The 27,207-nt window shown below is 38.8% G+C and overlaps 1 protein-coding gene across 1 annotated transcript in view; it reads right to left on the minus strand.

Annotated features, from left to right (window-relative positions):
• The window catches only part of taf4a (TAF4A RNA polymerase II, TATA box binding protein (TBP)-associated factor), a 78,807-nt gene that overhangs the window by 19,029 nt on the left and 32,571 nt on the right, over window positions 1-27,207 (minus strand). Inside the window, exons 2-7 of the mRNA XM_078555029.1 lie at window positions 19,673-19,827; window positions 9,351-9,467; window positions 8,464-8,613; window positions 4,463-4,585; window positions 3,272-3,361; window positions 2,085-2,318 (exon numbers count right to left, since the gene is read on the minus strand). Of these exons, the coding sequence (XP_078411155.1) occupies window positions 2,085-2,318; window positions 3,272-3,361; window positions 4,463-4,585; window positions 8,464-8,613; window positions 9,351-9,467; window positions 19,673-19,827 (869 nt within the window). The remainder of the gene's footprint in view (window positions 1-2,084; window positions 2,319-3,271; window positions 3,362-4,462; window positions 4,586-8,463; window positions 8,614-9,350; window positions 9,468-19,672; window positions 19,828-27,207) is intronic.

The raw sequence follows: 27,207 nt of genomic DNA on the forward strand, positions 1-27,207 counted from the left end.
TCTGATTGATCGGCAGCTCCCAGGGGGCAGGAGTTCTGTCCAACTGGGGCCTTGATCATGTGGGAGGCCCAATGCTGCCCAGGTTAAGTGCATCATTGCACTTAAATAACATCAGGCCACCTGGAGAAAAGTGACACGGGGTTCTCCAACTGTTGGGAGGGGGACCCCTATCGCACACACTAAATTCTACCCATGAGCTCAAATCCCACCTTGGCAGCTGGGGAATTTAAATTCAATTGAATAACTCTGGAATAAAAAGCTAGGATCGGTAATATAAACTACCCTAAAAGCCCATATGGGTCCTTTGTGGAAGGAAATTCTTACCTGATCTGGAAAATATATGACTCTAGACCCATAACACTGTGGTTGACATGGTCAAACAAGCTGCTGAGTTGCATTCAAGAAGGCAGTTCTTCCACCTTCTCAAGGGCAATTAGGGATGGGCAATTAATAATGGCCTTGCCAGAGGTGGGTGAAAAAAATTCCAACATTCTACAATGTGATGGCCATGTAATTGTGCAAAATAATAAAAATATTGACTTGCTCCAACCGTATCCCCAAAACAGTTTAACAAATAGTGATCAGTAATGCTTTAATTTTGGGATAGGACAGTAAACAGTTGCTGTTATTTTTTTATAGTAGTCAGGGTGTTTATTCTTAAACAATAGGATTTTAAAAAAACAATGGCTACAATTAAGGTAATTAAACATAGAAACATAGAATATAGGAGCAGGAGTAGGCCATTCGGCCCTTCGAGCCTGCTTCGCCATTCATTATGATCATAGCTGATCATCCAACTCAATAGCCTGCTCCCGCTTTCTCCCCATATCCTTTGATCCCTTTCGCCCCAAGAGCTATATCTAACTCCCTCTTGAAAACATACAATGTTTTGGCCTCAACTACTTTCTGTGGTAGCAAATTCCACAGGCTCACCACTCTCTGGGTGAAGAAATTTCTCCTCAGTCCTAAATGGTCTACCCCGTATCCTCAGACTGTAACCCCTGGTTCTGGACTCCCCCACCATGGGGAACATCCTTCCTGCATCTACCTTGTCTAGTCCTGTTAGAATTTTATAGGTTTCTATGAGATCCTCCGTCAGTCTTCTGAACTCCAGCGAATATAATCCTAACCGACTCAATCTCTCTTTATATGTCAGTCCCGCCATCCCAGGAAACAGTCTGGTAAACCTTCGCTGCACTCCCTCTATAGCAAGAACATCCTTCCTCAAATAAGGAGACCAGAACTGCAAACAATATTCCAGGTGTAGTCTAAACACTTTGCACAATTTTCTTTTAACTACCTAGTATTTAGGCAATTTGAAAAATCTTGCACAGAACTTTATATATTAAAAACTAAGTTTATTTAACTGCACAACAGTTAATACACTTTAGGATGGTAGTCTATAAGCCAGTAAGCTAATAAGAAATGCAACAGAATCTTAAATGTTACATGGCTGGTACTGCTCAATCATCTCTTACTCCCATGATTTTGTCTAAAATAAAATTTTCTCTCACCTCATGATTGTAAATGGAATACACTGGTAGCAGTGTATACCATCTACAAGGTGCACTGCAGCAACTAGCTAAGGCTTCTTCAACAGCACCTTACAAACCCACAATCTCTATCACCTTCAAAGATAAGAACAGCAGATGCATGGGAACACCACCACCTGCACGTTCCCCTGCAAGTCACACCATCCTAACTTGGAACTATACTGCACTTCCTTCAATGTTGCTGGGTCAAAATCCTGCAATTCCCTCTCTAACAGCACTGTGTGTGTGCCTACAGCACGTGGAATGCATCAGTTCAAGAAGGCGGCTCACCACCTCCTACTCAAAGGCAGTTAGGGATGGTCAATAAATGCTAGCCTTGCCAGTGATCTTGAATCCTAAAAACAAATCTTACAAACTTGTAGTTGAGCTACTTCTTTTTGTTGATTAAAGACTTTACTCAGAAAATCTGTCTGAGGCTGCATCTGCATTGATAATCCTAAACAAAATATGGTAATAAGAATGCCTGAAACATGCCAAATGTATAGATGTTATAGTTACTCCATATGTGGCAGTTGTGTTGATTTGTCCTACCTTGCCAGCTTGCACTGACTGTCCAGGTTGTGCTAAACTTAGCACAGGATGTTGGAGGGTGCTAGTTACTGTTGCTGTAGCAGTAGTTGTCCGCACTACAGGTCGCTGTTGAACAGTGTTTCCTAATACTACTGCTGTCAACGCTGTTGTAGTCTGAGTTGAGGATTGTTGTTGACTTTGCTGAATAAAAGCTTGCGAGTCTTGAGTGAGTTGGCGCAAGGCTGGCAAACTCCGCTGGAAAAACAGAGAATGGTTAAATATTTGTGCTAATCTTATTACAAATTTCTCTGTGTAATTGAGTTGTGCTAATTGGATCATCCATTTTAAAATGCTGCTAATTTCTGGATACTTTGTTAAGATCAACTCAACTATTTACTGGTTCCGGGTACTCTGGAAGCAGGACTGGCTAAATTTGTAGAGCAGCTGCTTCACTGTATGCATTATTGTGGGGAGGGAGGAAAGAAAGAAACTTTAAAAAGAAACTCTTCCGTAATGTGTACTGTATACCCAAGGTGGTTGCAACTTTCACTCTCAGTCAGATCGGTTAAGTTACCATTTTGGGCTGTGCAAAACTTGACATTCGTTTCAGTGAAATTAGCAGAAGGATTTTAACCACGATTCTTGAAAGGAATCTAACTGAAAAGAGCAAAATACACTATTTCAATAAAATGCACATCCTCATTGTCCAAGAAGATGAGGTGGGAAAGATTTTGTTCAGAATTACGAGCACAAGTCCCCTCCAAGTCACTCACCACCCTGACTTGGAAACATATCGTTGTTCCTTCACTGTCGCTGGGTTAAAATCCTAGCGCTCCCTTTCTAACAGCACTGTGGGTGTACCTACACCACATGGACTGCAACGGTTCAAGAAGGCAGCTCACCACCATCTTCTCCAGGGCAACTAGGGATGGGTAATAAATGCTGGCCTAGCCAGCGACGTCCACATCCCGTAAATTAATAATTTTTAAAAATGTCAACTGAGTGAGCCTGATATCAAGAAATGGTTCTTGTAGAATATAAACTAAATAGAATATAAACTGATAATACATTTCTCAAAAGTAAACATTTCCAGCATTATAGTTGTATTTTCAAACTGATCCCATAAAAGGATCACTTTCCAGGTGGAAAGAACAAATAGTCACAACTATCTCCTCCAAATATGAAAAATAAGACAAATGATTAATTACCTTCAGGAAAGGCACAAGATAAGGTTGAGGTGAGGAGTTAAGCTCCCTATATAACCGACTGGTGAAGTCTTCTGCTTCAATTTTCCCATCCTGTGAGAAGAAGAAAACAAAACTTGAGTCACTTTCAACATGATCAAGAGCTTCTCCATCTTCAGTGGATAACTTGTGCCCTGGAGGGAAAAGACTAGAACCACAATGGCCAGGTCTTATTTAGTACTGGTAAAGGACTAGCACTACCACTTTGAAAATGTAATGGTAGGAACATTCTTGAGCTAGACAATACCATACATGTGACTCCTCTATTGCTGCTATAGCCTTATACCTATACCTGCAGCATCTGTACTTGTGCCAAAAATAATATATCAATCTTCTGTAAAACAGCTCTTGCCATACACTGTTGTACTCTGCAAGTGGGACTTTTAAAATTTGGGTTAATTGAAAGCCTTTAAAGGAAGTTTGTTGACAAACTTATACTTCTTCTTTAAGATTAAAGAATTAACATAAAGTGAAATACACGAATTTCAAGTCTGAAGAATACAGCTTTTAAACACTGTTTGACACGTTTCATTTGAACTACATAGTGTTCTTTGATGGAAAAATTCTCAGGCGGATTCGATTTTGTGCACTTTATGGTCAACTTTCTTACAGTGCTGAGAATTAGGGCTCCAACATTGCTTTTATAGAATGGGGATGCTTTTAAATTTTTGGTGAAACCAATGATTCAATGTCTCACCTGAATATTTAATCAAAAGTTTGGTACACCTATGGCTTATATGATACACTGCTTCGTATAACATCTTTCAAAATTGGAGAACTGTATCCTCTATAACACACAGAAACACAAAAGTTTACAGAACAGAAAACCAATTGTCCTACAGTGTTTGTGCCGTTCTTTGCTAGAACAATTCAAAATGAATTCCAATGCTCTGCTCTTTCCTCATCGATCTGTATCACCTTCTATTTAAAATATGTTTATTAACTCTTGCCTTAAAAGATGCTGTGGTCTCTGCTTCAATTATTCCCTATTTTAAATTATTCTATCTTTTCTAACAAATCTCTACGTAAAGACTTATTGCTTTGTTTCATCTTTGTTACTTGCTCCCCCCAATTTCGGAACAAATACAGTTTAGTTGAGGTTGTTTTTTGATTAAGGTAAATGAATGGAGAAACGTTTGTACTTCACTTTCTCACCAATAGATTTTGCACCAGTTCTTTGACATTGGCAGCCGTTTCAGTTGACTGTTTACCACTTGAAGCTAGTTTGATCAGCGTAGACAGGAAGTTCTTGCATTTCTTCACATTTTCCATTGTTTCCTGTGGAACATTATAAGCATTTAACAGGGAGAAAGTACAGGATCTTATAGTTAAAAGCTTTCCCTATTCAAAGTTTATTCTGCACATGCAAGAATTACTGTCTTGCTATAAATCATTGCTGGGGTAGAAGAGACATTTCTGTTCTAAAGTAATTTTCACACATCTTGTATTTTGCTTCAAGACCAGAAGTTCTCTCATTTACTCGATAAATCAAGTAACTGTGCAAATAAGTTTTTGTTTCCTTTTTAGAAAGAGTGATTCATGCAGCTATAGTTCCAGCTGTTGACACCTTTTTAGCAGCCTTGTCCAACTGACTATTCTTCGTGAGCAACATCAAACAGCAATTTGCATTTATATAGCACCTGTAATGTAGAAAAACATCCCAAGGAACGTCACAAAGGTGTAATCAAACAAGAACTGGCACCAAGCCAAAGAAGACAATGGGGGTGACTAAAAGCTTGGTGAAAGAGGTAGATTTTAAGAAGGGTCTTAAAAGGTGGAAAGGAAAAGAGACTTAGGCACGGAAATCCAGAGCTTCAAGCCTAGACAGCTGAAAGCACAGCTGCCAATGGTGGGGTGAAATAAGTGACAGATTGGAAAGAAGTAAGTGTTGGAATAAAGCTGGATTCTTGGAGAGTTGTGGGAATGGAGGAGATTACTGAGGTAAAATGGGGAAGGACCATGGAAGGATTTAAACACAAGGATGAGACTTTTAAATTTATGATTTTGGTGGACCATTAGACAACGTAGGTCAGCGAGCACAAAGGTATGAGAGAGTGGCACCTGGTGTGGGTTAGAAAATAGAATAAGGAGTTTGGAGCTTTGGATGAATTCAAATCTATGGAGGATGGACTCTGAGGTGCCAGGAAATCAATGAAATAGTAGAGTTTTGAGTTAACTAAAGCATAAAGAGAAGAATCTGAGGCAGGGAGGTGCTGAAATCACTGGAGTGGGAAGCTGGCTGATTTTTATCCTCCAAACAACTGCGAATGTTATTAAATTTAATGCATTCCTTCTTATTTATAAGTTTACTTGCACGGGCCTGAAACTTTAAACAAGACTTCCACCATTCTACTTGCCTATTAGTTTTCTTCCAAATAACTTCCTGAAAGGTTTTCAGTCAGAATTTTATTTTCGCGCTCTCTCAGGTGGCCCCATTTTGATTATTTGTCAGAATTATTTATGCAGAAAATTGCAAAAAGGGGATGAGTAAGAAAATAAACCACACATCTATTTGCACAGCCATGGAATTGCAGTACTGCTGGATTTGCTGAGTTAGGGTCTGTTTAACAGCATTGACTAATCTTCAGGTATTGGACAATGCTGAATGATCTCTAGGTAGCGAGCGAGTGTAATCCTTTAATAAAATACAGGGTATCAGATTCTTTTCAGCAACCTGAAGTTAAATTGTGGTACCAGATTAACTTGTAATTATCTTGTTAATTGGGATTATTTGATCACTTGCTTTTAATAACAATCCATCCATTAACCACAATAAAGCCACATCATGTCAGTAAGTTAAGCAGAATAACAAAAGATGGAAGTAATAAAATAGATATTTTTAAATTCAAGGTCAAAAACTAACTCAATTTTTTTGAAAATTGAGCATTTTCTGCTTTCAACTTTGTTCCCTGCCCCCTCTTTAGATTATGGCTAAGAAACATATGAAAGCCCTAGTGAAGAAAATCCAGCTTGTACACTCTCAAAATAATGTGGTTCATGCCTCACTGTGGATACTGAATGCAAAAAAAGTGCTGGGCTGTACCAAAAAAAAAAACACTTATTCCAAAGCAAAAGTAATGATGTTCTAAAGGTAACTGCTGTTGCAGTGAATTATACATCAGTGGTTACGGCTTTTCTAAATCATAAACATTTGGGTGGCTTATCAGAATCATCAGAATAAGGACATTAGGGAAGGCTTCCACTGCTCTCTGTAACAGAATTGTACATGTTTTCTTTATACACCTATTATTCATTTTGGTATTAACGGAGGCCAAATTGTGCTCTGTAGTTTTTGCCTTGTATATGCACGCATGACAACATTACTCATCCAACTACTAACATTAGAATTCACAACTACTCATTCCAGGTGGAATGTATTTCTAACTGCAGCTTGTATGTAGTTGCCGTTGATATAAATTTGGATCTTTTTTCTCACGTGCAATTTGAGTGCCTGCCAGCAGATGGCTGTATGTCTTTAGCTCATCAACCATTAATCAGTTTTGGGTTTCCTGTGTTGAATGGACTTGGCTGACATACTGACCTACATTAATCGTGAAAGGGTATTCTTATTCATGTAACTCTACCACGGAAGCAATGGATCTTACAGATACATAACGTAACTTGTAAATTACTGTTCAATTTGTCCAGCATCAACTATGCAAGTAACTGGTGGAGTTATTAAAGCAAAGTATTTAAACTGGTAAATAAAGAACAATAATTTTTTAATTACAAGTAAATAGCAACACTTCTTGCAAATCACAGTTACCACCCATAACTCAAACTGTTAATGACATCTGAAGAACATGAGGCTTTTATATTTTTTTTAAATCAATGTGACAAATTTTGTCTCATTAGTTCACCACTGATTGAATTTCAGAAACAGGTATCCAATATTATATACGCTGAATGGACTTAGCCAACATATCAATGGACATATGAACTGTTGCCTTTCTGCCAATTCTCTCTGTCCTAACTTCGAAAATACTTTGTTTGCTACCTAAAGGAAATCAGTGATTATTACAGAAATGAAGCTCTTGTATGTCTAGGATCCCTCCAAACCAGTCGGCAAACTTGGGGATTTTGGGCGGCTGTTGATAACTTATTCATGATGAATACAAACTTTGGAATGAACTGAATGTACTCAAAATATTGATTATAGATTCTTATAATATTGCACTGTACCAAAGTAAACCTCATTAAAAAACGGCACACCTGCTTCAGAGATAAATACTGATAAAATTTCTACATTAAAAAAGGCTCAAAAGCTTTGCGCTCTCAAATGTGAAAAAATAAGACTAAAATGATCTTTATTAGTCATAACAAAGGACAAAATTGAGGGCTTTTGTTATACTGTAAATCTATTCGCTTTAATGGAGTTGATATTTCTTTATTATCAGGCTGAGTACCAGGATAGCAAGTGATAAACATGAAATAATTTAAAATGAAAGTTAAGCCAAGGAGAGCACAAACAAAGACAGATACAGAGTGAGGTGTGGCTCTCTAAATAAAGTCTGAGGCTTGTGAAAGCTCAACATCTCTACATTGGTGTGTTGTGAATGGAGATACAGGTTTATTCAGGTTCTCTATTTCAAGTGCCCTCCTAGATTTTGGAAAAGAAAGAGCATCAACTACATTGAAGCTGAGAGAACAGTTTGCAAAGATTTAATTAAAATTATTTTGTAGCCTTTCATTTTTTTGGAAATGCAGTTTTGTGAAAATGATCTATAGTTTAAGATATTGTCCGCATTTAATTTGTGAAACTTTATTAAATATATGATTAAAACCATTACATTATCTAAAATCTAGCAATAGGTTATGATCATGACAATGGTGGCATGTGCTATAATTGATATTTTTGTTCTGCTGTATTACAATGGAGAGGAAGTTATTTTTAATCTGATTTTTCATAGATGTGAATTTACTTTTCAGACAGTATCACACAAGTGAAAATGTTTCATTCTCTCTAAAGTCAAAGTATGTTTTATTGAGTTTTGAACATATAAGAGGCTTCTATGTGAATTTTATTTCTCACAGGTCAAAGCTGAAAATGATTCTGTCCTCACAAATCATGGCTTTGAAAAGCTCTTTTCACTGAGTTTTGCTATTAAGTCACATCTATACAGATTACATGCCATGCATCAACAACTGATTCTTACCGCTGATGCAGTGGGTTGCAGTATTTGTGATGTAGGACCCCCAGCAGCTGCTGCCAATGTCTGTACAGTTCTCTGAGGTGTTCCTGGTTGGACCGTCGTAGCTGTCCCTATCGAAGCTGCAGATGTTGCCCCACTTATTACGATCTGAGACTGGAAGATAAATAAAAGAATTGCCTTTATGTAATGCCTTAGGATGTCACAAAGTGCTTCAAAGCTAATGAAGCACTTTTGAACTGTAGTCACTGTTCTAATGTAGGGAAAGGTGGCAGTCAGTTTGCACACAGCAAATTCCCACAAACAGTAATGAAATTAATTATCAAAACACCAGTTTTCGAGATTTTGGATGATAGAAAGATATTGTTAGACTTGAAGAACTTTCCTGTTCTTCTTCAAATAGTACCATTGATCTTTTACTTCCACCCAAAAAGGCAGATGGAACCTCATCCAAAAGTTGGCACTTCTGACAGTACAGCACTCCCTCAGTACTGCACTGAATTGTCTACTTAAATTAGGTGTGCAAGTCTCTAAAATTGGGTTAAAAACCATGACCTGCTAATTCAGTGACACCACTGATCCTTGACTGAGATAATAAAGGGGTAAAAGGCATATTAACATTGGAATATTTCTCATGTATTAAAATTTCCATGACACACTTATTACTGATACTATGGAATCAAATCTAAGACTGAGACTGTGCAAACACATTGCAAATAAAATATTTTACATGTACTTTGTGGTTTTAACTTAGTCCTTACTTTATAACTACACTCCTCCCTGCAGACATTTCTTGTCTAATTTTGAAAACTGCTGTCCAATTTCATTGGAAACCAATGGAACTCATTGCTCAAATTTTTTTTTAGGTAAGACAACCTAGTTCGTAACATTACCTGTACAGTTGGAGGTCGCTGCAGTGCAGTTGTCACTTGGACTGTCGTCTGTGGCTGAGAAACTGGCTTGATGATTGTAGGTGTCACTTGTCGTGCAATTATTTGTGTTCCTGGTGCCTAGAAATGACATTGAAAAGGTAGGAAAGTTGAGGCCAGTCTGTGTGGTATCATTGTTGAAAGATGTATTTTTTGGAGAAATAACCTAAAATAATTTAAATGTATTAACCATATTAGTAAAGAAATATCCATTTCTATAAATTTCTATAAAGGTCTACATGAAAGTATAGAATTATGAAGCGAAAATTTTCAGCACCTTGGAGAGTAGTAAAACGCCTCAACAAACTATGAACTTTAATTTAAAAAGTGGAAAACAAAGCAATATAGAAAATGGTTTTGCTTTCGGGTTTTGGGCCATTTCTCCATGCTGTGTTCTCCAAAGAATATAAAAGTAAATAAGATGCATAAATCAGTAAATTCTAACACTACATATAGTGAACTTACTTTCATTGCTAGACTTAATTTTTCAGTGTTTACATAAGACCAGCAGAGATCTGCGTACATTTGCCGTGAAATCAGTATCTTTATTGCAACACTACTTTTTAAAATCCCCAACCCTTGTCATTCCATCCTTCCAATGCAATCCCTCTCATGCCATATCTATCCCATTCCTATCACCCCTCTCATATCATCCCCATCGCATCTTCCCATGGCACCCCCAACCCCCATTCCATTGCTCATGTTATCCTATCCCCATCCCCTATTCCATCCTTCCCATGCTGTCCAACCTCCATCCCATACCTCATATGCCATTGCAACCCCCATTCTATATCTCTCTCCTATTCCCCACCGCCCATGCCGTTGCACAGAAATTTGAAATCACTATTAAATGTTAAACGCTACAAAAAAATTTTTTTCTTACGGTCTTGATAGACTTCAATAAATTTTGAAGTTAGCAATCAGATTCAGAGCCTAGTCATCAGATCTGAAATGTCCTGTGGGCTGCAGCCAAAATATCTTTCTCTAATTATTTAGTGAACAACAATGTTAAGGTATAATCAAAAAGCACATTTTTCTGTAGGTACTAAAACTAAATTAACTAACTATTAAAACACTAAATTATTTTTATGTAAACAGAAACATGATGGTCAAGTTTTTCTACCTCTCCTACCAAATATCTGGGAAGTATTGATGTGTACAGATGTGGGAAAAGAGGTGGGAGGTTACCTTCCCTGAAGAACAGTGATGCAATTAGGTTTTTATGACCATCTATTGTCATATTTTTTCTAACGCTAAACCACAAATTACCAAATTTATTAAATTCTATCTGTGATACCTTGGTCCACTCCCATCCCACGGCACATTTCCATGCAAGTGCAGGAGATGTAATACCTGCCCTGTTATCTCCTCTCTCCTCAATGTCCAAAGCCTCAAACACTCCTTCCAGGTGAAGCAGCAATTTATGTGTACGCCTTTCAATTTAGTCTACTGTATTTGCTGCTCACAATGTTGCCTCCTCTACATTGGGGAGACCAAACGCAGATTGGGCAACCGCTTAGCAGAACACCTCTGTTCAGTCCGTAAGCATGACCCTGAGCTTCCAGTGGCCTGTCATTTTAATTCTCCACCCTGCTCTCATACGGACATCTTTCGCCTTGGCCTGCTGCATCGTTCCAGTGAAGCTCAAAGTAAGCTTGAGAGACAGCATCTCATCTTTCCATGCCTTCCAGACTCATTGGGTTCAATTTCAGACCTTAAACTTTGCCCCCCTATTTTGTTTCCTTTTCTTTGTATATTTCAGTTTATCTGTTATTTTCATACGTGCTCTAGGCACATCTTTTGTTTTTTTGAGCAGAATCTTGTGCTGCTCCTGGGAATGGAAGCAAGGCGGGCGAAGGAACTTAGTTGAGCAGGAAGCCAAAAATTAGCTTTCCGACAGCGGAATAAACTTTTACAATTAAGTACAAGGAAGTTTGAAGGTCTGTGAAGCTTCCCAACGGCAAGCATTGGGACGCTCTGCATGCTCATTGAAAGGCCAGCTTACCAGAATTAAGTTCCTTTTCCAATTAAGTTATCGGCGAGCGTGCAATACACGCCTTCAGATTTATGACGGCATATAAGTGGCGTGCAGCAGGTGAGGTAGTCAACTTGCTGGAGTTGGAGTGAGTGGATGTAGATATTTCCCCTGGTTGATGAGTCTAAAACCAGCCGACAATATAGGATAAGGGATAGGCAATTTAAGTCTGAGACGAAGAGGAATTTTTCCACTCAAAAGGTGGTGAATTCTCTGCCCCGGAGGGCTGTGGAAGCTCAATCATTTAGCATGTTCAAAAACAGAAATCGATAGATTTCTGGAGACTAATGACATCAAAGGATATAGAGATAGCACGGGAAAGTGGTGTTGAGGTAGATGATCAGCCATGATCTAATTGAATGGTGGAGCAAGCTTGACAAGCTGAATGGCCTACTCCTCATCCTAAGTTCCTTTGGCATTGATCTGAAACGTCAACTCTGTTTCTCACTCCATAGATACTATCTGATCTCCTGAGTATTTCGAGCATTTTCTGTTTTTATTTCAAATTTCCAGCATCTGTAGTATTCTGCTTTTCAATTAGTCATGTGAATACATTTATTTCCAAATACCAGCTCCTTTATGTGCAAATCACATTATACATGACTTCACTTTTTCTCTAGTTTCCCCATACAATTATTCCCATTTTCTACTGAGATGGTAGGGCTGTAAACTAGAAACACTTCTGCCAAAAACTAACCCTTCTCACAGTTAAAAAGCTATTCTTTTTTTTAAATTGTATATTCTAAAATATAAACCTTTAATAAAAAATTATTGAAAACCTGGTTACTTACATACATTGAGGATAAGATATATGGGTGAGATTTTATTAGCCCCCTTGGTGGCAGGTTAGGAGGCAGGGAGCTGGTAAAATGCCTGGGAGTTGTGCCACCAGGCCATTTTACCAGCAGCGGGAAAGGCAGTGGCTAGGCTGCCTGCCAACCAGAAGCCCAGTTTAGCCAATTAAAGGGGCCATTTTCACAGCAGCCTCCCTTTTTACTATGTGGGAGGCTGCTAGCTGCATAAAGGTTGCCTTCCAGTGGCTTCCAAAAAGGGGACATCGCATCTGGGTAGGTGTTCCATGGCCTAAGGCGGCACCCCACTTGGTGGCAAAGCCGTTACTGGGGAGGTTACCCCTCCAATTGCTGGGACTTGCCTGCCTGTGTTCAGCAGAGAAAAAGAACTGTTTGCCTGTCCTGTGAGGGTGTATCAAAATGGAGGAGCCCTCTAGTTCTCCTTGTAGCCTCAGCAGCGGCAACCTCTCTTTGGTTCTGCCAAGGCTGCAGAGCTGCCAGTCCTCTGGTTCTGCTGGCAGCGTGGAAAGCCAGCCCACCATCCTTAATTGGACGGCAGCCACTAGGAAGATTGCAGCTGTGGTCCCACTGCCCACCTGTGCAGGCTCGGGACCCACATATGGTTCCGATGTTGAGACTTACCCCATTCCGAGAAAATCCCAGCATGGAGTACAAAACAGAAGAACAAGAAGCAAATATAGCTATAGTGAATTCCCCAGCACAAAGCACTTATAATAAATTAGACTCTTGAGTAACGTATTTCGGAATAAACCTGCCCGGTTAAGAGTCTCAGCAAAAAGCTAATCTCCATGAACGGATCCAGTCAATCATGTGTGTTAAAGGTATGGGAATTTTTAATATGCCTTCAGTGTCTACATCCATATCGAGAATGGTATAGTCCATTTTACATATGTGTGCAGCAAAGCAAAATGATATAACAATTATTTTTGTTCTGATGGGAGTCTAACTGCACACTTTTTAAAAAAAAAATCATATAAAGTGAAATTTTCACGAACCTGTCTTTGCAATATTTACTGGGACTAATTACTTCCCAAGTTTGGGTTTTGTATATTGGAACAAGTTACAAAGTTCTACTGTTTAAGTTCTGGGAAAGAATGAATTAAGAGCATGTTAGAATTAGCCTTAATTTGAACATGATTACAGAAATAAAATTATTACCACATGTATTCCAATTGATGGAGGGTATACCTAAAGGACTGTTGTGCAAAAGTACTTGTGCAAACGGTTCAGACGGTTACTTTACCGAATAAACTATTTTCTGAACTTCAAGCCGGAGAAATTGCTCTAGCTTCCGAATTGGTAAAATTGCACATTCAACAAATGACCTAGACAATTTAAAATCTAGTTATTACCATTTTATAAGCAGCTGCACAAAACATTCCACAAGTGATGGGGCCAGCCTGTTGAGGAAGTTAGCTGGTTCAAAAATATGACTAATCCCTTCCATAAAGGTGCAGTAAATAAATCATGTTTTACCTACTACCATTATAATATCACACCCTCGGAGATAGCATCCTATTGATTGCGGTCTTTCTCTCTTTGACATTTACATTGTCAACTTGAGGATCATTTAGAGCAATGACTGAATACCCTGGGTATTACAGACAACAACAAGATGATAACTGGGAATTACATTAATACTGTCGGGCCTGATAGAAAATTCACATGGAATTATCCGAACAAATAACTTCACCAGCGAAAGAGAAGATGATAATTATGGCGGGGGGAAGGGGTATAATTGTCAGGGGCATGAAGAAAGGGATCTTTCTAAAGGAGAAAGTGAACTTGCGGAGCTAATGTAGGCTTCTTTCTGACACCATGTAGTACAACAGAGACTATGTAAGAAAATTAGTATGTAGCAGTGAGCCTGAGGATGTAAAGTTTAAAGATAAAAGAGCAGTTACAGAGTACGTGCGGTGTGAGTGTGTTGAATCCTCTGAATTCAGCACTCCATGAATTACATATCTCCACAATCTGCTCAAAGAGCAGTTTTCTATTCAAAGAGAAGCTCTTTGCTCTTAAATCAGCAATTAGCAACATACAACGCAATTATGTTTTTAAAATCTGATCAATCAATCCAAGCAAATTAATTGTACCTGTTTTACATCAGCCTTTTAAAACTTGTCCTGCATTATTAAATTGTATTTGCCATTTTGGCGCCAATATTAAATGAATATGAAATGATACAATATGAAATGCCACTTCCTAATCATCTGTCAAGCTGGTAAACTGCCATATTTTCCCCCCTTGTAAAGTGCTGTGATTTTTAAAAAAATCTGAAATACCCTATGCAAGTTATTTTGGTCAAATTGCTAGGTTTCTACTAGTCCCTGAAAAGTTTCCTATAAGACCTGCCAGCATCATCATCTGTTAACTTAAGCGTTTTAAGCAAATTGGGGAAGGCGAGAGTTTAGAACATTCCAAAGGGAACTGTGGTAGTTTTAACTTCCCAATTACAATCACTAAAGTTGATAACAACTTTGGATTTCTATCAGCACACCAACTCAATGTAATTTACAAAGGCTGAAAGATTAGTAGTGAACAGAAAGCAAAGAGTAGGGATAAGTGGGGCATTTGCAATTTCAACTTGACAGGCTGCAACTAACGAAGAGCTGCAAGGATCACTGCTGGGGCCTGAACTATTTACAATCTTTACTCTCAGTCTCTTTGTTGAAATCATTACTAATGTATACAAGTTTGAAGATGATACATAGCTAGGTGGGAATGTAAGCTGTGAGGAGGACAAAAAGAGGCTGCAAAGAGATACAGACAAGTTACGTGAGTGGGTATCAAGGTGGCAGATGGAGTAAAATAATGTGGGGAATTGTGATGTTACAAATATAAAGTTTATAAGATTGTTATGTTTTGGGACTGTTTCTTTAATTTAGGATAAAATGGACGCATGAAGGGGGTCATGTAACCTGTTCTGAATTCTGCCTGACAATAAGCTTAGTGGCTTGGTTATTAAAGGTTAAGGGTTGGGGATGGTGGGGGGGGCAGGTTGCTTTACTGGGAAGGTGGTGCAAGATGTTCACACCTGGTAGACGATGGCAAGGGAATAACTTCATTATTACAATCCCTGTCGAGACCTTTTATAAAGATATTCAAATTTCCGGTGACTGACTAGAAGGATTACAAGGCAAGATTTCAAGTTGTAAGACTTTTACTGTACTAAACAAACTAAAAGCAACGTTGACTAAACACTATTTCAGTAGGCAGCTTATAGTCTAAACTACAGAAAAGTTTCCCCATTTAAATTATAAAATGACCAAAAATCCCCTTCCATGATTATTCTTTACTCTTTGTTTCTTTATTCTTTACTTTAACTGCCTACTGAAATAGTGTTTAGTACAGTAAAAGTTTTGCAACTTGACAGTCAGTCAGTCAGAAATTTGAATATCTTTATAAAAGGTCTCGACAGGGATTGTAATAGTGAAGTTATTCACTTTTGTAGTAAGAATAGAAAAACAAAATATTTTTTAAAAGGTATGAATTTTCTAAATGTTGTTCAGAGAGATTAGGAAGTACTCATACAAGGAAAAAGGAAAGTTAGCAAGCAGGTATAACAAGCAAGTAGGAAGGCAAATGGCATTTTGCCCTTCATTGTGAGGTGATTGGAATACACGAATAAGGAAGCCTTGCTACAATTGTGGTGAGAAGGCACCTAGATAATTGTGCATAGTTTTGGTCTCCATATATAAGGAAGGATGTATTTGCATTGGAGGCAGTGCAGCAAATGTTCACTAGATTGGTTCCTGGGACAAGAGGATTGCCCTATGATGAGAGGCTGAATAAATTGGGCCTGTACTCACTGGAGTTTAATAGAATGAGAGGTGATCTCATTGAAACATACAAGATTCTGAAGGCGCTTGACAGAGTAGACTCAGAGGTTGTTTCCCAGGTCTGGAGAATCCAGAACATGGTGACCATGAGGAGAAACTTCCGCACTCAAAAGGGTTGTGAATCTTTGGAACTATCTACCAGAGGGTTGTGGTTGCTTTATTGAGGAGTATATTTAAGGCTGAGGCAGACAGATTTTTGGTCTCTCAGGGAATCAAGGAATATGGGGAGCAGACGGGAAAGCGGAGTTGAGGCAGAAGGTAAGCCATGATCGTACTGAATAGTGGAGCAGGCTCGAAGGCCATGTGGTCTACTCCTGCTCATATTTCTTACGTTTATATGTTCTTACAATTCCGTCCTTGAGTTTTAACTTTTTTGTCACCAGTGTGTCTTGTGAGGAACCTTATGGTTCTTATGGTTGGTGTTGATACATTCAAGGTAAGATTGACAATACTTTATTTTTCATCTATTGTTTAATGAAAACTATTGTGAAAGCAATTATTTAAGTTTAGTATATGGTTAGCATACTCCACAGGATTGACTTTGCCTCCTGAAAGGGGCATCACAGTTTCTTTCAAAAAAATAACCTATATATACACTATCTTCAATTAGTTTCCTGCTTTCAATCCATTAAAAAGTGCTGAAAATTAATAGTAACTTCTAACATTTCGCTCTGATACTATCAACCATGTGTACATAACACTCAGTCTTACAGGTATAAAGAACATTGTACCACTGGAAAATCCAATTCTCAAATCCAAAGCCACTATCAAATTATCTTTTAGAGTTTACAAATAAGCCCAGAGTTAGTGTTTACAGAATGTAACCACCTGGCAATAGAAGTGACTTTCAAATCCAGACTGAAAGTTCTTCATTTGGATAAAACTGCACCATGAAGGAGCAGATAAAACATTGAGGGAACGGCTAAGCAGGCTCTGTTAGGACCATAGGTGAGGAGTATGCCATTCAGTCCCTCAAGCCTGCTCTGCCATTCAACTAGATCATGGCTGATCATCTACCTCAGCGATATTTTCATTCCCTAAGCCCATATCCTTTGATGTCATTATTATGTAGAAATCTATTGATCTCTTTCTTGAACATACTCAATAACTGATCTTCCATAGCCCTCTGGGGTAGAGAATTCCAAAGGTTCACTACTCTCTGAGTGAAGAGATTCCTCCTCATTTCAGTCCTAAAGGTTTGCCCCTTATTCTGAGACTGTGTCCTGGTTCTAGACCCTCACCGCCAGGGGAAATATCCTTTCTGCATCTACCATGTCCAGCCCCTTAAGAATTTTGTAAGCTTCAATAAGATCACCTCTCATTCTTCTAAACTCTTGAGAATACAGGCCTAGTCTCCTCAATCTCTTCTCATAGATCAGTCCTGCCATCCCAGGAATTAGTCTGGTAAACCTCCACTGCACTCCCTCACTGGCAAGTATATCCTTCCTTGGATAAGGGGACCAAAACTATGCACAATACTCCGGAAACAGTCTAACCAAGGTTCTATACAATTGAAGCAAGACATCTTTACTCCTGCACTCAAATCCTCTTGCTATAAAGGCCAACATACCATTTGCATTCCTAATTGCTTGTTGCACCCACATGTTAGTTTTCAGTGACTTATGAACAAAGACACCCAGCTTCCTTTCGACATCAACACTTCTCAATCTCTCACCATTTAAGAAATACTCTGCACCTCCATTCCTCCTACCAAAATGTATAACCTCACACTTATCCATATTTTATTCTACCTGCTATGTTCTTGCTCACTCACTAAGCCTGTCCAAATCTCCCTGAAGCTTCCTTGCATCCTCCTCACAAATTACATTCTCACCTAGTTTGGTGTAATCAAATTTGGAAATATATTTAGTCCCCACATCCAAATCATTGATAAAGATTGTGAACAGCTGGGGCTAAAGTGCTCATCCCTGCAGAATCCCACTAGGCACAGCCTGCCAACTGAGAATGACCTGTTTATGTTTTCTGTCAGATCACCAATTCTCACTCTATGCCACTAGGTTACCCCCTATCCCACATGCTCTAATTTTGTATACTAACTTCCTGTGTGAGGTCTCATCAAAAGCCTTCTGAAAATCGAAATACACCACATTCATTAGTTCCTCCTTACCTATTCTGCTAGTAACATCCTCAAAAATCTCAGACAGGTTTGTCAAACGTGATTTATCTTTCATAAATCCACGTTGACGCCACCCAATCAGACCATTATTTTTTTAAGTGTCCAGTTATCACATCCTTTAGAAGTTTCCAGAATTTTCCCTACTACTGTCAGGCTAACAGGTCTGTAGTTCCCTGTTTTCTCTCTCTCTCTCCTTTCTTAAACAGTAGGGATACATTTGCAACCTTCCAATCTGCAGGCACCCATTCCAGAATCTATAGAATTTTGAAAGATGACCACCAATGCATCCATTATCTCTATAGCCACCTTTCAACACTCTGGGATGTAGATCATCAGGTCTTGGGGATGTATCAACTTTCAGTCCCATTAATTTCTCCAGTACTACTTTTTTATGAATACTAATTTCCTTCAGTTCCTCATTCTCACTAGTCCCTTGGTTCTCTATTATTTCTGGGAGATTTCTTGTATCTTCTTCTGTGAAGACAGACAAAAAGTAATTATTTAGTTTCTCTGCCATTTCTCTATTCTCCATTATAAACACTCCTGTCTCTACCTGTAATGGACCCACATTTGTCCTTGCTAATCTTTTCCTTTTTACATACCTATAGAAGCTTTGACGGTTCATTTTTAAGTTTCTCGCTATTTTACATTGATTTTCCATTCTCCCTTTCTTTATCAGTTTCTTGGTCCTCTTTTGCTGAAGTCTAAAATGTTCCCAATCCTCAGGCTTACTACTTTTTGGCAATTTTATAAGCTTTTTCCTTTCTAATATAATCTTTAGCTTCCTTTGTTAGCCATGGTTGATTCACTTTTCCTCTTGGTTTTTGTGCCTAAAAGGATTGTATATTTTTTGTAAACCATGTATTAGTTCTTTAAATACTAGCCATAGTTCTCAAACTTAATGGAAAATTCATCATATTATGGTCACTCTTCCCTAAGGGTTCTTTTACAACAAGGTTATTAATTAGCCCGCTCTCATTGTATAGTACTAGATCTAAAACAACCAGTTCCCTCGTTGGCTCCTCAACATACTGCTCTAGAAAACCACCTCGTATATATTCCAGGAATTCGTCCTCCACAGCATTAGTGCTCATTAGATTTATCCAGTCTATTTGTAGATTTAAGTCTCCCATGATCACTTATATTCCCCTTGTTACGTTACCTCTATTGTTTGGTGGCCTATAGAAAACTCCTATTAATAGCTCCACCCAAATTGATTCTACATGTTGTTCTTCTGATCTAAGATCCTCTCTCAGTAATGTAATCCCTTATTATCAGAGCTACCTTACTTCCTTTTTCTTTTTGCCTGTCCTTCATAAATGTTGAATATCCCTTGAACATTTAGTTCTCAGCCTTGGTCACCATGCAGCCACATCCCCGTAATGGCAATTCAAATTAATTTGTATTAAAATACTTGGCAAATTCAATTTTAGACCATTATTGACAAGCCTTCCCCTTACCTGTACAGTTGAGATCTGAACTGGAGGACCACTGGTAGGTGTGGCAGATCGTGAAGTGAGCGCCCCCTGAGACGGAGCTTGTGACTGCATCTGTTGTAGAGCTTGCTGAGGAATCAGCATCAACTGTCCACTGTCGCTACGCACAAGAACCATTCCTAGGCATAGAAAACAATTCATTTAGCATTCCCATTCACTTAAAATTAAGGAAAATATTGTTTACCAGAACCTATGTCCCTGACAAAAAATAGGTTTATGAAATTTGATGACCTGAGCAAAGATCAGGACAATTCAGTTGTGATGACATTAATCAAATGCTCTCCATCTCAATCAGAAAGCAACCCTGAGATAAAGGAACTACTGAACTGATATTTGTTCATTTTTGTGAGAAATTGCCGTCCTTGAAATGTGTGCATTTTAGACAACAGCTTTTGTATTCTCGGGGCAACCCAATGCACTTCACAGCCAATTAATTACTTCTGAAGCATAGTCATTGTCACTTTGTAGGCAGACAACAAAGCAGCATTAGACCAAGTATGGCATCAAGGAGCCTGGCAAAATTGAAGTCAATGGGAATCAGGGGGAAAGCTCTTCACTGATTGGAGTCATGACTAGCACAATGGAAGATGTTGTGATTGTTAGAAGCCAATCATCTCGGTCTCAGGAGTTCCTCAGGGTAGTTGCCCTAGGCTCAACCATCTTCAGCAGCTTCTATTACCTTCCTTCCACCATAAGGTCAGAAGTGAGGATGTTCACTGATCATGCACAATGTTCAGTACCATTTCCAACTTCTCAGATACTAAAGCAGTCCATGTCCATATGCAGAAAACCTGGACCACATTCAGGCTTGGGCTGATAAGTGGCAAGTAACATTCACATCATACAAGTGCCAGGCAATTACCATCTCCCTTTGACATTCAATGGCATTACCATTGCTGAATCCCCCCATCATCAACATTCTGGGAGGTTACCATTGACCAGAAATGGAGCTGGAACAGCTACATAAATATGTGTCTACAGGAGCAGATCAGAGGCTGAGAATTCTGCAGTGAGACTTGACTCCCCAAAGCCTTTCCACCATCTATAAGGCACAAGTAAGGAGCGTGATGGAATACAATTCATTTGTCTGGATGAGTGCAGCTCCAATAACACTTAAGAAGCTCGTCACCAACCAGGACAAAGCAGCCCATTTGATCGGCACCCCATTCACCAACTTTAACATTCACTCCAACCACCACCTGGACTTGGAACTATATTCCCGTTCCCTCACTGCCGCAGGAGCAAAATCCTGGAACTCCCTTCCCAGTAGCACTATGGGTGTACCTGCACCAGATAGACTGTAGCGGTTCAAGATGGCCACTCACCAACACTTTCTTAAGGGCAATTAGGGATGGGCAATAAATGCTGGCTTTGCCAGCGATGCCTACATCCTGCAAAAGAATAAAAAAAAAGATTTGGCAACTAATTTGTGCACAGCCTAGTATCACAAATAGCAAATGAGATAAATGACTAACTGATGGAATGCCAGTGAGGACACCAGGCAAACTCCCTGCTGTTCTTCAAGAAAATTCCATGACTTAATGTTTCATTTGAAAGATGGCATCTCCTAGAATACAGCAATCCTTCAGTACTGCATTGAAATGACAAGCTAGATTGTATAAAATACTGCTGGAGATCTAAAATAAAAACAGCAAGTACTGGAAGAACTCAGCAGGTCTGGCAGCATCTATGAAGAGAGAAACAGAGTTAACATTGCGAGTCTAATATGACTCTTCTTCAGAACTGGTTAGCCTAGATTGTGTTTTAGTTTTGGACTGGTGTTTGAACTTCTAACCCATTGGTGGGAGTACTACCTTTGAGCCAAGCTGACTTGCGTGCAATGACAATTATAGCAGATGGCCTACCGATATTAACTGACTGTATAAATTTAAATTGATACTAATTTCACTAGAAGCTGCAGCATGTTACTCACCTGGGTCTCATTTTAATGAGGCAAGAAAATCAAGTTCTAGTGTATAGTGGGAACACTGGAGCTGAATTTTGTTCATCTTTATTTATATGCAAACCACTGTGCTCCAAAAGTAATTAATTGGAATATCTTGAAATATGTCACACAATGTAATAAAGCACTACATGAACACAAGTTTTTAAAAAAAATATTTCCCCTTTAATTTAGCTGAGTTATACTTTACGGCTAAGTATACATGGTTTAGAGTTACATAATTAGACTTTGAAGGAAATCTCCCATGTCTGAAATTTGTATTTGGCCTCGTCTATTCAACAAAAATTCACACAAAATTGTCCTCAATGCAATTCTAAGGCAATAACTGCACTGTTGAAGGCTGTATTTCAGATGAGATGTTAAACCAAAGCTCCAGCTTCCTGTAAAGGTGGGCATAAAAGATTCTAAAGCGCCATGCAAAGAAGTGAAGGAAAGTTTTTCCGTTATCCTGGTGGCCCGTGTATCAATGACCAATAAAACAGATTATCTGTTATTTATCTCATTGCTGTTTGTTGGTTCTTTATGTGGGCAAATTGGCAGCATTACAACAGTGACTATACTTCAAAAAGATCAACGCAAAAAAAGGATTTTCTGGCTATAACTAGTTTTTCTCAGCAGCAAAGTCATAGGAATTCGATCACACAAAAAAGCCATATTCAACACATCATGCTTGACGAGTACAAGGCTCTTGAACTGGAACGATCCTCTTTAGTCCAATCTACTGTCCTCTCCTTGTAATTTTTAAATTTCTTTACAAATCTTTATATGATTCTTCTTTACATTTACTTTGATAACACCTTGTGATAAAGCAATCACGTTCTCATAAACCTGTGTGAAAAAAACCTTTTTCCAACTTTGACTTTCATTCTTCCAACAATAATCCTTCACAACCAATACATGGAAATTAAATGCACTTTCATTGGAACATTCCTCACTCTGACGCTCCTCAAAATGTTGCAATGTCGTTTTTCAACCGTAAATCTCTATTTCATTGCAATGCAGTACTGCGCAGGTGCCAGTGCAAGTGGCTCAAAGCCTCTGAAGTCCAGCCTATCATGTTGAAGCAACTCCGAAATGTGTTGGAGATCGATTTTCCTCCTGATTCCCCACACCCCACTGTGGTGTGAATTTCAGAATTCCAGCTTTTGCTCGCTATTGACTTTGCTCACAGCTGTCCACAGACTTTTCATTGGGTTGTCAGTGGAGATTTTCCAGTCCAGTGTTATTTCCAACATAGAGATAAAAGCAAAGAACTGCAGATGCTGGAAATCCAAAACAAAAACAAAAACAGAAATACCTGGAAAAACTCAGCAGGTCTGGCAGCATCAGTGGAGAAGAGCACAGTTGACGTTTTGAGTCCTCATGAGGCTCATGAAACAGTGAGGCTCCTCAGTCAAACAAACTGGGACACAGGGGGTTTCATCCAGGAAGAATCAAGCAAGAAATACAAATTAGATTTAATTGATGTACAGAAAGTGAAATAAAGATTGGGAAATACAGATGGGTTGAGAGAGAGGGACAAGGGACTGACGTTTTTTTTTAATTCTCCAACTCTCATTTTCCACTGAGGGAACAAAACTCCACACCGATAAAATTATTTTTTCAGGGCCAGAGGTTGCTCAGCACTAATTATCACTTATCACACTGTTTAAAAGCTCACTTATTCATGAATGTACCAACTCTATCTTTTTCAGCCATTTTTAGCGCAGAAAAAGTGGGAACATGCAACATGTTCACAATATTACAGTTATTTCAATGCTGAGTCTATCAGTGAGGATTGCAACAGTGTACCCTGTGTAGGAGCAGGATATCTCTGACAGCAATATCTCAATTTCCGTGTTTAACTGCGCACGTGTGCACACCTGATGTTGCTGCCAGGTAGCCTCCATTATAACGATAAGCATTGATAGCCTCACCATTATTTGCATTGCTGAAAAAAAGACTTTTTTGTCAAAGCTTTTCGTCTTGCACTCATCAGGACAATTTGCAAGAATACCATATGTAATGGGAACAACAATTAATACTATATGATTCTCTATACTATTAGTACTCTCTCCTCATTTGGTATAAATTGTTGTTCCTTTTACATGTGGTATTTTTGCGAATTGTCCTGATGAGTACCAGAAGAAAAGCTTTGACAAAATGTCTCTTTTTTCAGCAATACTCAAGTCCTGTACTACCAAACGACAATATTTCCATTGTAAATTCCAGGCGTTATCTAGCCATAACTGCTTCCCAAAAGGACAAAAAAAACACTCTCCTGGCCTGTATGGATGAACTAACATATTGGTTCTCATATTAATGGTATCATTAAGGTTAAGGATACACAGGTGAAAGGCAATGATTAAGTATCTGAGCACATATAAAGGGAGACTTATGGGACACTGGGTATTGGTTAGGGAGGAGGCAGACATACATAATGTTTCATTCTGCAACTAAATATTGTACTAAGTAAAAGATTGGTGTATGGTTTCCTACTTCACTTTTAAAATGTCTTTAGCATGAATTTGTATGGTAGCAGAGAATGGTTGCATAAAGGTGAAGGTTGTAAACTAATTTTTTTTTCAGACAGAAGGTTGTAATCAGAGTTACTTTTGTGACAAATGGTTGAAAGCAAATGTAAATTGTCAGGGTATGATTGCCCACCAATGTTCTCTGAATCCAAACCTTAAGATCAGTGGAAAAATGAAGTGGATATGTGGACACAGTTTACATCCTTACTGAGAGGAAACAAGGTATTGTCACTTCCTAACAAAGGTAAAATCAGAAGCAAAGTATTTTGTGAGCTGCATGCCCGTCAGTTGGATACTGATGAAGGTTTGGATCTTCTATTAAGCTTCATGGATGAAATTTACAAGAAAGATGATCAATTTGATGCCTATGAGGTATGGTCAGACTTTGATATATTTTGAAAGATGGACGGTCATTCCATGGAGGAATATATCATGAACTTTAACAAACTGTATAAAATATTACAGAAATTCAATTTGGAGATTCCTTATTTAGCGCTTGCATTTAAATTGCTGGATGTTGCTAAGCTGTCGCGTACGGATAGGCTCCTAGCCTTAACTGGCATTTGGTTCTCAGAAAAAGACACACTTTTGGATCAAATGTCTGCTGGTTTAAAAAAATTCCTGAGGAAGCCGTCATTTCCAGCAGCATCAAAGGTGCATATGAGACATTCTGTGGCGTCACAAAGAGTGGAGGACTCCATGATTGCGGCAATTCAATGACTGAATTTCAAGATCATTCAGATAAGGGGCACAGGCGTCAGTACAGCGGAAGAGTTATGGAAGGAATGAGGATGAAGGAATTTTTAGATCTGGCAGATGACAAGATTGAATTAGCAATAATTGATGAATGAACCTCAGGAGAACTCTGGGAACAGCTAACAGGTGCTTCCGGTGTGATTGAAATATCATTATGCAATGACATAAAAGCAAAATACTGAAGATGCTGGAAATATGAAATAAAAACAGAAAATGATGGAAAAACTCAGCAGGTCTGGCAGCATCTGCAGGGAGAGAAACAGAGTTAATGAAGAAAAGTCATGCGGACTCGAAACGTTGACTCTGTTTCTCCCTCCAGATGCTGCCACACTTGCTGAGTTTTTCTGTTTTTATTTCGTTATGCAATGAATCACCTAAAGTGGAACAGCGTGGATTTCGAAGCAGTGCGTGACACAGAATTCAGAAGTTGAAGATGATAATAATGATCAGTCTAAGCGAGTTATACTAGTCCCAAGAAGCTTTAGTAATGAGTATATTAGTCACGGATTAATTTAATTCTGCCATGTTAGATAGTGGTTTCACCTTGACAATGTGTGGAACAGATTAGTTAAAATGCTATTTACATTCTCTCAGTAGTAAGGATCAAAGTACGGTCAGGGAGTATGAAAATTCTACTCTTTCAGGTATTGGGATGACAGCACATTAAAAATCACTGAAAAGAAAGTTGATTCCATGCAAAATAGCTGGAGTAAGCCACTTTATTAGTACAGATGTAGTCTCTGGTGAAATACCCTTGCTGCCGAGTGAGCCTTTCATGAAAAAGGCACAAATGAAATTGGACACGGAACATGATACACCAGTTGTTTTTGGAAAGTCGACAGATGGACAGATTATCCAATCAGGACATTATTACATCCCCTTAAAACCTGACATTTCTAACCAGCATGTTAAAGAAGTGTTAATGACATCAGGTGATAAGAATTTGAGAGAAAAAAGCAAACTGCCTTAAAGTTACACAGACAATTTGCTCACCCTTCTTGTCACAGGTTAACAGTTCTACTAAAGCATGCAGGTGTGGTTGATGATGAGTATACAAGGCTCATCAAAGACATTAGTGAAAAATGTGAGATTTGTAAAAAGTATTGGAGAATGCTGTCATGTCCCATTGTAAATCTTCCATTGGCTTAAAGACAGGAACATTTTCATTTTATATTTTATAAACATGGCAACCAGATTCAGTCTTTCTACAGTAATACATAGTAAAGACGAAAGGGTGATTGTAGATAAAGTCACTGAAAAATGGATAGGGACCAGACTGGGAACATCGATTAAATTTCTGACAATTTTGGGGTGGGGGGATGGAATTTGCTAATGACTAATTTACAGACGTGTGAAAATATCAACAGTGGTCACGAACACTGCAGCTGAAAGTTCTTTCAGCAATGGACTCTGTAGAAGAAATCACATGCGGTGATCGACAAGATGCTCCATTAGATACTTAGCTGATCAACCAAACTGCAAGTTACCACTGTCCTGGCATAGGCAGTTCATGTAAATAATTCACTTCAAGTGGTTGGGGATTAAAGTCCTTTTCAACTGGTCTATGGGAGGAATCCCAAAATCCATGCTCTGTGATAGTTTGCTGGCCCTAGAAGGGACTACAATTAGTTCCATTTGTTTTCTGCATGCTTGAATGATTTACATGCAGAAAGAAGGACAATCATCGAGTTTTCTCCGGGATTTCTGCCTCGAAGAGCTCTAGGGCTATCCGTGGTAAACTTTAATCCTGGGGATTTAGTATACTATAAAAGAGAGGGTCATAAAGAGTGAAAAGATCTGGGTGTGATGGTAAGACAGTCAGACCTATTAAGGTCTATTAATCTTGGCCAATTGGGATGGATAACAAACTTTCAGAACCTGAGCAATTATTAGAGGTGATTAGGCACTATGTACCTCATGTACTCTTATGTTTGACAGTTATGAGGAACAGAATATGATAGATAAGGGACCAAATGGCAATAGGCAGAATGATACTGATGCACAGACAAGGACTATGGTACCCAAAGGACAACTGCCTAGAGTGGATACTTGAGTAATGTACAGATAAGAAGGGTCCAGTGAACGCAGGCATGCGACTATTGCAGGGAAAGTTACCGGAAGTTCAAATATTGGCTAAATGTCCAACATATTGGACAAGAGGGAAGACATTTGGGCTGGCAAAATGGGGTGAAAATGGAAAGCAAGAAAACGTAGTGCAAGTTCTCACTGTAGATCTGGGAATGACTCTTGCACTAGGAAACGATCGC

This window comes from Cetorhinus maximus, chromosome 13 (assembly GCF_964194155.1).
Source record: "Cetorhinus maximus chromosome 13, sCetMax3.hap1.1, whole genome shotgun sequence".
Lineage (NCBI taxonomy): Eukaryota > Metazoa > Chordata > Chondrichthyes > Lamniformes > Cetorhinidae > Cetorhinus > Cetorhinus maximus.